General features: G+C 34.0%; 1 protein-coding gene across 1 annotated transcript; it reads right to left on the minus strand.

Moving 5' to 3' along the window:
• Nucleotides 1–2,066: 2,066 nt before the first annotated feature.
• Nucleotides 2,067–10,017, minus strand: LOC112012295 (disease resistance protein At4g27190). Its single transcript, XM_024044678.2, has 5 exons — nt 7,119–10,017; nt 6,078–6,782; nt 2,708–2,922; nt 2,313–2,605; nt 2,067–2,173 (listed from the first exon to the last, which is right to left on the minus strand). Exons 1-3 carry the CDS (start codon nt 9,903–9,905, stop codon nt 2,911–2,913), a joined length of 3,504 nt encoding a protein of 1,167 aa, XP_023900446.2. The 5' UTR covers nt 9,906–10,017; the 3' UTR covers nt 2,067–2,173; nt 2,313–2,605; nt 2,708–2,910.
• Between the last annotated feature and the right edge of the window lie 3,631 nt (nt 10,018–13,648).

Raw genomic sequence — 13,648 nt, forward strand, 5'->3', positions numbered from 1 at the left:
GCTTCTCCACGCATATGATGAATTCGGGCCCAACGTCGCCACCGTGAAGCTGCAATGAGGGAAATATTTTGCTTTGTAAACACGACTAAACAGAGAGTTGGAATTGGTTAGAAGCCGCCAGCCTTGTTTGGCTAGAAGAGCCATTAAGGGTCGTCAATGGGCCGGGTCGGGCTGGCCCGGCCCATTTTACTTGGCCCAAGGGCACAATGGGCTGAGCATAATGGGCTATTAACTAGTTAACAGGTCGGGTCGGGCTGGGCCGAAAGAGAAAACCTCAGCCCATGACCCTGCCCATGGGCAATACCTATTTTGTCTTTAATGGGCTACGTTACTAAGTTGGGTCTAATGGACTACCCATAAGATTGTGTTAGCATATTATTTTATTATTTTTAAAAATAAATAATCAATTTTTAATAAGGAAATAATCAATCTAGTTTTTTTAAAAGGAAATGATCAAAGACTTTAATACTAATTATAATTTTTTTTATTGTCAAATCTATTTAATTTTTTTTTATATAAGGCTTCAAATAGTTTTTTATTTTTATCTTTAATAAAAAAAAAAAAATCAAATGGTTAATTCAAATTTGCTAGATTACTAGAAAAATATATATTTAGTAAACTAAGTTTAGCACAATTACTTTAAGTATCTTAGTGGTTGGGAAAGTTTTCTTAAGAAATTCTATTACAATATCTCAAGATCAATTCTTCATACACTTCCTATATATTTTTGTTAAAAATTTTAAGTTATTAGACTGGGCAACGGGTTGGGCCAACGGGCTGGGCTACTGGGCTAGCCCACTGGGTGCCCATGGGCATAAAAACTAGCCCACAGCCTAACCCACTAGGCTAGTAGGCTACCCATGGGCCTTAATAACAACGGGCTAGGCTGCCCGTTAGCCCGATGGGCTGCCGAGTTTTTGGGTCGGCCCGTGGGATATGGGCTATTTGATGACCCTTAAGCCAAATTGAAGCTTCTCAAGTCTCTAAAGCCAAGGTCACCCCTGTTTTTTGGCAAGCACATCATGTCCCAATTCAACCATGCCATTTTCTTCTCATTACTAGTCTGTCCCCACCAGAATTGCTTGATTACACTAGTAAGCAATGGGTTGAGGTTTCAAGAAGGAATGCAGTACACATCTATCCAGATGTTGAAAGGTGGCTATCAAACGAAATTGAAAGTTTTAATTACATGGATTGACGCGAATGTAGCCGACACACTAACATCCTAACAAAATTTTATCAACTGATCAAATTTTCACAAATTTTGGATAATTTGTAAATTAGTTATACAAAATGGACAATGAAAAGAGCCAGTAATCAAGAATACGAAATCCATGACATGAGAGGCTACGAAAAGCACTATTCCTGACAAGGTTAATGGTCTCCTGCCAACCAAACTACAAAAATACGCCAAAGCGAATCCTTCTCTACTATGTATCATCAATAGAAGAATCAAGTTCAATGTTTCAATTGCAATTGCAGTAGAGAATACATGGTTGGTGTTCACAAAAACTTGCTTATGGCTATTGTTAAAACAACTGGGTTGTATGCATGGCATATCGAAGTTATAAATTACTCCACATACTGTTTTTTCCAGTCAATGCTAATCAATGTAATTTTGTTTCTGAAAAATTTGGCATAATTTTAGAGAGTTGCATTTGCTTTTTTGTCTTCTTATGGTACAACACTCATCAATGAAATTAATTTGGAGACAATCAGATGCATATAATTGAGTCTGTAAATGATTCAGACTCTATGAACATTGCCATGGTAATTCCCAATGGGGAAGTGCTGCTTTCAAAGTTAAAAAAGAACAGGCTGTGAAGCAGGGCACATCTTGGATATCATGACTGTTACTGAAGCAGTTGAAAATTGGAGAAGTCAATTTACATAAAATTGCAGAGAACTGGTTACTGTAAGTACTACAGGATATATTCACAATTTTTTTTTTTGGTCATTTCGAACCCCAAATCAAATAAATTAATACATTACCAAAATCGGACATATAGAAACACAAAGATAACATTAATTTCACACATTAAACTTTATATTAGACGGTTGATCATTGGGCTTCTTGTCCTCCTCTTTCTATGAATTCATCAAGCGTGACATCTCCTGGTTCTCCATCCATGAACAAAGATTTAGGGGTTTTTTTTTGGCTCTGAATCTTTCCCTTACAAAACCAAGTCAAACATAAATATTAGAAACAAAACAAATTGGAACTCATATACCTTAATCAAAACCAATCTAGCCAAAATACTCAAACCTAAATCATATTTAACGGCCAAATTAAAATTTAAAAAAAAATTTACCAGTAGTAGTTTTGGTAGTTTGATGGTGGAGGGAGGCTGGATGGTGGGGGGAGGCCCTTAGATCTCTCTCTCTCTCTCTGTTTTGTTTTTGTTTTTGTTTGTATTTTTTTTTTTTTTTTTCCTCTCTCTTCTCGTATAACTAATAAACCCAACATAGTTTCAAACATGTAACTAAACTTATTATTCTTCTAAGTAAACAGAAAATACAAGGCACATCACAACAAAAACAAAGGCCGTCAGTGATAGCTGAAAACAAGTAGCACCTTTGTAATCCCACCACAAGCATTGACCACCTAGGCTACAAAGAAGATAAATGTCACAGTTATATATGAAATCAAACCAGAACAAGTTCAGGAGAAACCAACATTAATAGAAAACTGCAGCAAGCTACGTACCCGGTATGCTTGCATCACATGCCCTCTAGATTATGAGCATTGTTATTGACTCTTGAGATCATTAGATAACAATTTACTCCAGTCGTTGTTCCCTGAACAGATGTAGCCTGCAGTGGCCAATTATTATAAACTTGCATTGTCGTTGTTCAGGGTCTTGCTGTGTGAATCATTGTGAGCCTTGCAGGCTAGCTCTTCTTTCTCATCTATCTGGAGGACTGCACTAGTAATTGAAACATGAGAAAGATCACAAATTTGATTAAAGTCAGGCAAGTCAAGAAGAAAGTGGAAAACAAAAGCCCAATGATATTTTAGCCCTTACTAGCCAAATAGGCAAGTCCTGTTTATGGCCAAATCTACGTTTATATATATTGCAGGGTCTTTCCATGATATGATGGGCGAAGTTTACGTTAATGACATTATTTTATAGGCAATATATATATATATATATATATATGATTTTTTTATACAATATATAGAATTCAAATAAAAGTAGAGAAATAAAGTAGGATGGAAAAGATATAGAATCAATAAAAGAAGATGAGTAGAAAAACTTATTAGATATCATACCCTTGATACCCCTTCAACTTATTCGACCACAAAAGACTTTATGAGTGGAGCTAATTGAAGCCTACTTGTGATGAGTTTGAATTCTATATATTGTATAAAAAAANAATCTAGCTCTCAGATGAGCTAGGACATGACTGGAGGCTCTTAATATGATTTCGTAACTAGTTTGTTTTGGTGATTATGCCGATTGGATAGAATCAAATGTAATCAAGTGTAATTGAATTCTAATGCAACGACAAACCAATCTATATCTATATATTACTAAAAGCTGAAGCGTAGCGTTTAATACTGCTGCTCTCACGTTGCGCCACATCAACTGCCACGTCATTTTTTATTATTTTATAATATAATTTGTCTTTCAATTTTAAAATGATTTTTACAATTTTCAGCCTTATAAATGTAGCCTACTACTTATTTATTTACTTCTACTATCACTCTATAATAAATCTTCCACTATCACCCTATAATAAATCCAGCCCACTACTTACTTATTTACTTCCACTATCACCCTATAATAAATCTGTATAATTAATCCAGACCATCTTTTATTTATTTAGTTCCACTATCAAACCCAACCCAAAGTCTTTTCAGTTCAGTTTTAAAGTTTTGTGTGAGCATTTTTAGCTTAAAAAAAAAAAAAAAAAACCAAACAAACAAACGTTGAAACCTTTCAAGCTTTAGGATTTTTTTTTCCAATTTTTTAGAATTTTTTTTAACATTTATTTTTTTAATATTACACTTCTCCAACTTTTCTCTCTCCCTTACGATTTCATCTACCCACTACTTCTTCAGTCTTTCTCCCTCCCTTACCTTTTCATCTCCCTACTACCCTTTACATTAATATCATTATTCATCTTTCCCTTCATCTTCTTTTATTTTTGTCTCTTCTTATTCACACCCTCTTACTATAAATTTGTCACTATCTCTTCTATTCTATGCATAGTTTTCCCTCACCAAAAAAAAAAAAGGTTCCCTCTCTCGCCCTCTCTCTCTCTCTTTCTAAATTTTTGGTGGATTTTTTTTTTTATTTTCTTGCATCTCTACTTTAGGTTGATAATTTTTTATATTCTTTAAAACTCTATTTTGGGTTAGTGCGATTTATTTATTTATTTTTTTAATTTATTTATTCTCTTTTATTGTTAAATGTTATCTTATTGTGTTCTAAAGAATTAAATATAGCATATAAAAATATAATATTATTTTATTACATAGCATGATTTGGATAATTTGCTATTTATTCTGTTACATAGCATGATTTTTTATAGTGCTCAATTTAGATGTTAAACTATGAGACTTTACTAATTTTTGTTTATTTTCTAATCCTTTGTGGTGGGCAAAGTACTCTATAATGCCATTTATTTAAAGAAAAGCAAATGTTAGCCAAACAAAAATAATTGAATAGGTGACAAATTTTAACTTTTGCAATTTTATTTTAATTATTATTTTTATAACAATGCATGTATAGAAATTTAATTCTTAGATTTTGCTAATAATTGTTTATTTGATAATATGTTTTGGGTGGCCAAAATTATAATTTCTACAAAGAAAATAACCTTAATAGATTATCAAAAACAAAATTTTATCCTAATATTGGTTCAATTAATCATTTTTAAGTTTTATTAATTTTTTTAAGTTTAAGTTTTTTTGGTGTTTGGATTGTTTCTATATTACATTTATGATTGTTCCTATAATAAATAAAAATATAATTATGAAATAAATTACTCATTATTAGATTAGTTTAAATTGTAAAAATAATAATAATAATAATAAAATCACCATAAAAATAATTATCACGCGCAACGCGCGAGTTCGCGGCTAGTTTCAATAAAAGTAGAGAAATAAAGTAGGATGGAAAAGATATAGAATCAATAAAAGAAGATGAGTAGAAAAACTTATTAGATATCATACCCTTGATACCCCTTCAACTTATTCGACCACAAAAGACTTTATGAGTGGAGCTAATTGAAGCCTACTTGTGATGAGTTTGAATTCTATATATTGCAATTCTAATATATTGCCTCAATTGTTTGTCTCTTGCCTTCTCTCCAAACCCCTAATTTTTAGTTTCCCAAATTGGGAAACTTTGGAGGGCAGAAGATGGAGGTTCCAATTATTAAATAAAATGATCAATTTTTTTTTTCCTCGTGATGTTCATTTATATCTATTTCTTTAAAATCAGCAAAAGATGATCATAATTGTCAATTTTTATTTTATATGATCATCCCCACCCCTCTCCCATATTAATTTTCAAAGTATCCAAATAAAGGGAAGTGATAGTTATTCCCCTTCTCCTACTTAAATTTTAAAATATCCAAACAAGAGGAAGGGGTAATCATTTCTCTCCCTCCAAAGTTCCAAACACATTGCAGATCTCATTAAAAATTTTATTTTCTTAAACTAACTAAATACATCCAACATAAAAATAAAAATTGAAACTAATAATTACCCTAGTATATGCATTATAAGTTAGGGATTTTTTTCAAATGGTTACAAGTATTAGGATTTATTAATATTAAGAATATGGACTATTGGATGGGCTACTATATTATTATTACCATCACAAACACCATGCCGTGTTTAGAGGCTTTGCTTCTTTCTTTCTTTTTTCTTTTTCTTTAATTATAAAAGAAAAATGCATATATAACAATTTTTAGTTTACAAGAAGTACTTGAGTTTAAATATAAATATTTTTTGAAGTAGAGAAAAGTGGATATTAGGGATGATTATTATTATGCTATGTAGTATCAAATAGAAAGCACTTTAAAAAAAACGAAACAAAACCAACTGCAGGAATTGTACTTACCTCTCCATTTACATGCACGACATCGTCTAAAGTTCGGGTAAAACAGCCAGTGATGTCTGGACAAGTTAGCACGTCTAACTCTAAGCGATATAAAGATGGCAGTGTAAAATGGTAGTTCCTTGGGCAAAGGTTGACAAGGCATGGTAGTTGTGTGAATCTTAAGTACTTCAGTTTAGGGAGTATGACATCTTTTCGAATTTGGCCATCTCTTCCATCTTTTTGGGCGAACACTTCCACAAATTGAGAGGCTCCTTTTATTTCTACACGTCGTAGCCGTAGAAGACCATAAGCAATGGTCACAGGGAAGAGACACGTCATTTTGTTGCACTCATTGACACTGACTTCAACTAGTTGTGGAAAGCATGTGTGCTGGAGATGAGCCTGTGGTAAGATCTGATCATCCTGAGTAATTAAATGCTCTAATTCATCACACCTATCTATATTAAGAAATGTCAATTTCTGTAGACTTTTAGCAATGGTTAGTGTGAAGAGCTGTCTTAATCGCTTACACCTGGACACTGTTAACCTCGAGAGCAACAATTGTTCTTGATGATTTCCTTGGGAAAAAAATCCCTCAGGCTTAAACATCTCTTCTAATTCTTCACAGTTATTAATTCCCAAATCTTCCAGATTTAACAAACCTTGAGTCAAAAGAAGTAGAACTATGTCACACAGTCTGCTTTCCACGTGCAATACTTTTAATTTCTGAAAAATACACATTTACAAATTTAATTAAACCAACAGACTCAAACATATATTTATTTATGGAAAGAAGGACAAGATATGTGTTTTATGACATTTATGTGAAGCAAGAGTTTTTTAAAAAAGATATTTGAAAGTGAAACTATATGTAATGTGTTTGATAACACTAAATTTCTGCACAAGTAATGGTGATTGCTAGCCACAACTCAAAGAAATTTTTGAAGAAGACCCTTAAAAATATGGATTGCTAAGACCAAGACAAGGAAGTTATCTCCTGTGCTGGGCTCATGCACTCTATGTGAGATTGACATGTGGGTGTAAGTTTATTGAAAAAAATACCTTTCCTAGAGCTCGCATATTAGCTTCCAGAACAGCGGCAAATGATGACTTCATCTCAGGGCAGTTCACCACTTTTAGCGCCTCCAAAGATGGCCACATTGAAGAACAAGTTCCTCGATATAAACTGCCAAAATCTGGCAAGTCCTCAAGGATTAACCATCTCAACTGAGATAGTATGACGTCATTCCCATCCCCAACTTCTCCTTCATCTTCATGGCCAAATACTTGCTTTAATTTAGGAAGTTTCCTCATTATAAGCGTTTCTAGTAGTGGAACGCTTTGAGCTACTGTGATTGGAAAGATATATTCTAGTTGATTGCATCCAACTATTTCAAGAAATCTTAATTTCGGGAGGGATATATGTTGATTTTGACTATGCAATAGCATTCTGCCCTCCTTGGATATTATTTGCTTCAATGCATTGCAGTTTGAGAGTTTTAGATTTTCCAACTTTCCTAGACTTTGAGCAACGACGGGTGAGAGTAGCTTGGTCAATAACCTGCAATAATTCAATTCTAATACTGTGAGATTGCTGAAAGTTAACTGAATGTCGGGTCCCTGGCATATTGTTCTCAGACAGCTCAAATTTTGAAGAGATAATTTGACCAAATTAGAAAACATAACAGCATGATTTCCTCCAGTTATATCAATGAGGTATTCCATACCACAAGAATCAATTAAAAGATATTCCACATTACTGAACAATAGCTTGAACGCATTAGGTGAGGAGGCATCCAATTTGATGATTCTTAAGATTCTAGAGTTTGGATATTCTGGAATTTGACGACCAGTAAATATGTGATACCCATAGAAGCTGTTAATAGATATGTCATATCTTTGCAAGTCTGGAAAAACAAAGCCTTCGGGAAGACGTTTCATGCTCAAGTGTAAAGAGAGCACAATCAAGCGAGATAGTGAACTCAACTCTGATAGGTTAACTTCGCATCTATTTGCATCATCCCAATCTTTGAAGTTGTCTTTAACAATGTATAGTTGTTCTAGTAAGGATAATCTTTGTAATAGACCTGGCGGAATCATTTTTTGTTGGTCACACTCACACCTCATCAAATCTAGCAGTCTTAAATTCTGCAATTCCCCCAATTCATTTGGCAATGCATCCATACGGCAATGGTACAAGCTCAAAATCTCAAGTCTTTTAAGCTTTCCCAAGGAATAGATGTTAGTAAAAATGCAATGTGACAAATATAGGCTTCGAAGATTTGTAAACAAGTCAAAAGATTCTGGCGACAAGTCTTTTAGTCGTAGACTTAAAACTTTGAGTACATTCATCTCTGCAAACAATGTCTCAGAAACTCCGCCGAGGCCTAATTCATTCCGTCCCAATAACAAAATTTTGAGTCTTGGACATGACAATTTACTGGTAAGTTTTTCAGTGTTTGAAGTCATCAAGGAGATTGCTGTCATATTATCAAAGTTTTCATTCTTCTCTAAACGAGTGCAGACTCTTAGCTTGAACTCATTGTCCCCTCCAGATGCTATCCACAAGGCAACATCACGAACCATGTCATGCATTTTCACATGTGTTTCTCGCTTACTTTCTAACAACAGACAAGAATCTATAAGCTTATTAATTGTCACGCGCACTTCATTCCTCACTTCTTCAAGACAGTTAATGGTTCCAAATTCATCCAGCCCCATCACATATCTAGTTAACTCTTCAATAGAAATGTCATAATCTTCTGGAAATAAAGAACACAACAAAAAACAAAATCTGGTTTTGCGCTTTAAACGATTGTAACTCCACTTAAGACAAACGTAAACATTTTTTTCTTCATCAACACCTTCTATATCCATAAGTCTAGACTCTTTTAGTTGCTTGAGGGCTACCTTCCATTCATTGAGAGGTTTTCTTGCTAGAGCCTTTCCCACAGTAACAATTGCAATAGGCAAACCTTTGCATTCTTTAACAACCTTCAACACCACATCATTCAAGGGAGGATAGTCATCAACTATACATGCAAATTTTTTTATTAAACCCAAAGATTCTTTCTCTGATAAGAAGTTCAAGGGAATCTTCCTTCCACAATCCATTAAATTGCACACATGGTCACTCCTTGTAGTTAGAAGAATCTTGCAACCCTTGTGATCATCACGATATGGAATTCCAATAACTTCCAACTCAACATCTTTCCATACATCATCCAAGATTATGAGAATCTTTTCTACACTCTTTATTCTTAAGCATATTCGATTTGCTCTTGCAGAACTGCTTTCCTCATCAAGTTTCAGATTTAATTGGTCTGCAATTTCACCTTGAATTCTTCCAATGTCTGGAGTCAGGGACACAGTAGCCATCACAATGTCATTAAAAAGATTTGATTCTTTAGCTTTCTTAAATACTTCCTTCACCAAGGTTGTCTTCCCAAGCCCTCCCATTCCATACACTCCAATCCTGTAACTATTATTGTCGCATAATGCCTCCATAATTTGTTGAAAAGCCAGTTTTCTTGATTCAAACATGTCAAAATCACTAGACAAAAAGATTTCGATACCAGGAGTTGGAGCACGGTGGGCAACCTGGGTAAAATTGCCCTCAAGATGGAGCTTTCTCATAGTCATTGTCACCTGGGTGGCTTCCTTGCTTAATTTGTATTTCCCAATCCAATTAGGAAACTGGTCATTGCAGGATTTCTTGTTTTCTTCTATTTTATTTTCTAAAGTATGCATGTCTGCTACTACTTGGTTCACATTTGTCAGCCACTCTTGTACATTTTTCTCTGTAACTTCGGTATTCATTCTGGCTCTCTCGACTCGTTCTTGCACCATTGCTTGTATCAATACCAGTTCTTCTTTCGCTTTCCTAAGATCATTCAAGATAGTGTTGAGATGAAACAAATAGCTAACTTGACGTTTTATCGGCTTTACAGTGTACTTTCCAATCTCAAATAAAATGGAGGTGGCAGATTCTAATGAAATTTGAAGCTTAAAGAATTGTTCAACAATGGCGGATGAGCAATGTAACAGAGACAAAGGAAAGGTGAAAGAGAAATTGAAACAGAAAGAGAAAACCAGAGAAAGCTATTTCAATTCTGTCAAGCTTAAAATAAAATACACAGTACCTACACTATTTATAGATTAAGTGCATTATAGACTTGATCATTCCAGAGAGAGAGAGAGAGAGAGAGAGAGAGTATCAACTGCTCTTAACTAACTAAGAACTAACTCCAGATTATAAGCCGTGATTTCCGGAGCTGAAGGACCTGGCTTCAATTTTTTTTTTTTTGTGCGGAGAAAATAGCAGGTACAAGTTATTTCCCTTCAAGAATTTTCAGTACTTAGACGAACAGTTGCCAAATGGAAAATATTGTTCCACATGAGCCATAAAAGCACCATTCAATTGAACAAGGTAAGGATTGGGTACTAGATCCATTCGAATGTTCACATATGACAAATATTTGACACGTGTTAGCATCTTAACAGGTTCAATATACAGGAGCACTGAACCTAAGCTAGTTCCCACCGATAGGCATCTTGGATAAATTTACAAAATCTCTTTAATTGTAGAAAGTTTTTCAAGATGGTTTATAAGAACTAAGAGAGTTTGTTTCCTTTACCATTATGGGAGCTTTATTCTTTTTCGCCCTTAGGAAAAGAACACAAAAGGTGGCATCCAAAAAGCACAATAAATTTAGACTTTAAATTCACGAATTTTTTTTCAAGGTGGTAAGTCACCAATGGTAATCGTTAGATAATAAAGTAATATTAATGGTAAGTCCAGATAAAGATCAATAACAACTTGACAACTCAATCATTGTCAAATTTGTTATGAAGAATTTTGTGTTTGTGTGGCATTGCTCCAAAAGAGTATGAAAGAAGAACAATACGTGGAAACGAACTAAACAAGAGTTGGGTTGTGTTAGAGATAGACTAAGTGTGTGTTTAGCAAAATTTAAAAAGTCAGTTTATTTTACTATTTAGCTTATTTTTGCTAATATTCATATGCCTCATTGCACCTTTTGGCACTATTCATGGGGTTTTACTATATTATTTTAACTAACTTTTATCTTTATCTACAATACTTTCAGCAAAAAAATTTCAGTTTCAGCAAAATAAGCTGATCCCAAACAAATCCTAAGTGTCCATTTGGCAAAAATTATTACTATTTAGTTTATTTTTGTTACTATTCATAAGTCTCACTACATTTTTTGGTACTATTTATGGATCTCACTATACTATTTCAACTAATGTTTATCTTTATTTACAGCACTTTCAGCAAAAAGATTTTACTTTTAGCAAAATAAGCAAATTTCAGACGGACTCTAAATGGGATCCAATGAGAGGCCTGAGTTGGGAAATATGGATCAAATCTAAGTAATAAAAGTTGCGAGCTAGGGAGTGTGTGGTTTGGATTTTCGACCCAACCCAGGACTCTATTCTTCTGGTATCGTTAGAATCCAAAGAACATATAAACATTTGAATTTGACCCGACCCACCTCGGACCTGGAGAGAACAACCTGATTTTGATTTTTTGATTTTTTTAGTAGACTTAAGCTTTTTTTTTTTGAGGAAGTTTTAGTAGACTTAACTAATAAATAATCTATTCCTATATCCTAAAGAATTAACAACTTATGTATTGTATAAAAAGGAATTAACCTATTCCCACAACCCTTAATTCTTCCTAGTATCACTTCCCTGCAGCGTTCTTAGCAAACAAAAGCTTGAATTATTTTTCTTACTTGATCCGTATTTATTTAATTCAATAAGACTGGCGATGGCTCGTATCCATAAGCAGTTTGGTTCTCTCAGTAATTTCAATGACAATGTTGAGAATCTTACCAAGCAAGTGGAAAAACTAGAGGCTATAAACCTCAAGGTAAAGCAATGGGTTGAGGTTTCAAGAAGGAATGCAGTACACATCTATCCAGATGTTGAAAGGTGGCTATCAAACGAAATTGAAAGTTTTAATTACATGGATTGACGCGAACGTAGCCGACACACTAACATCCTAACAAAATTTTATCAACTGATCAAATTTTCACAAATTTTGGATAATTTGTAAATTGGTTATACAAAATGGACAACGAAAAGAGCCAGTAATCAAGAATACGAAATCCATGACATGAGAGGCTACGAAAAGCACCATTCCTGACAAGGTTAATGGTCTCCTGCCAACCAAACTACAAAAATACGCCAAAGTGAATCCTTCTCTACTATGTATCATCAATAGAGGAATCAAGTTCAATGTTTCAATTGCAATTGCAGTAGAGAATACATGGTTGGCGTTCACAAAAACTTGCTTATGGCTATTGTTAAAACAACTGGGTTGTATGCAAAGCACATTGAAGTTATAAATTACTCCACATACTGTTTTTTCCAGTCAATGCTAATCAATGTAATTTTGTTTCTGAAAAATTTGGCATAAATTTTAGAGAGTTGCATTTGCTTTTTTGTCTTCTTATGGTACAACACTCATCAATGAAATTAATTTGGAGACAATCAGATGCATATAATTGAGTCTGTAAATGATTCAGACTCTATGAACATTGCCATGGTAATTCCCAATGGGGAAGTGCTGCTTTCAAAGTTAAAAAAGAAGAGGCTGTGAAGCAGGACACATCTTGGATATCATGACTGTTACTGAAGCAGTTGAAAATTGGAGAAGTCAATTTACATAAAATTGCAGGAGAACTGGTTACTGTAAGTACTACAGGATATATTCACAATTTTTTTTTTTTTGGTCATTTCTAACCCCAAATCAAATAAATTAATACATTACCAAAATCGGACATATAGAAACACAAAGATAACATTAATTTCACACATTAAACTTTATATTAGACGATTGATCATTGGGCTTCTTGTCCTCCTCTTTCTATGAATTCATCAAGCGTGACATCTCCTGGTTCTTCATCCATGAACAAAGATTTAGGGGTTTTTTTTTGGCTCTGAATCTTTCCCTTACAAAACCAAGTCAAACATAAATATTAAAAACAAAACAAATTGGAACTCATATACCTTAATCAAAACCAATCTAGCCAAAATACTCAAACCTAAATCATATTTAACGGCCAAATTAAAATTTAAAAAAAAAATTACCAGTAGTAGTTTTGGTAGTTTGATGGTGGAGGGAGGCTGGATGGTGGGGGGAGGCCCTTAGATCTCTCTCTCTCTCTCTCTCTGTTTTCTTTTTGTTTTTGTTTGTATTTTTTTTTTTTTTTCCTCTCTCTTCTCGTATAACTAATAAACCCAACATAGTTTCAAACATGTAACTGAACTTATTATTCTTCTAAGTAAACAGAAAATACGAGGCACACCACAACAAAACAAAGGCCGTCAGCGATAGCTGAAAACAAGTAGCACCTTTGTAATCCCACCACAAGCATTGACCACCTAGGGTACAAAGAAGATAAATGTCACTGTTATATATGAAATCAAACCAGAACAAGTTCAGGAGAAACCAACATTAATTAATAGAAAACTGCAGCAAGCTACGTACCCGGAATGCTTGCATCACATGCCCTCTAGATTATGAGCATTGTTATTGACTCTTGAGATCATTAGATAACAAT

The sequence above is a fragment of the Quercus suber genome, unplaced genomic scaffold (assembly GCF_002906115.3).
Source record: "Quercus suber isolate HL8 unplaced genomic scaffold, Cork oak 2.0 scaffold_7, whole genome shotgun sequence".
Lineage (NCBI taxonomy): Eukaryota > Viridiplantae > Streptophyta > Magnoliopsida > Fagales > Fagaceae > Quercus > Quercus suber.

Bases quoted from the DNA above. Each gene is read 5' to 3' on its own strand.
- LOC112012295 (XM_024044678.2), bottom strand. From the start codon at position 9,905: ATGGTGCAAGAACGAGTCGAGAGAGCCAGAATGAATACCGAAGTTACA. The intron at 6,783-7,118 runs GTATTTTTTTCA...TGTATTTTTCAG, and splicing joins ATATGCGAGCTCTAGGAAAG to AAATTAAAAGTATTGCACGT.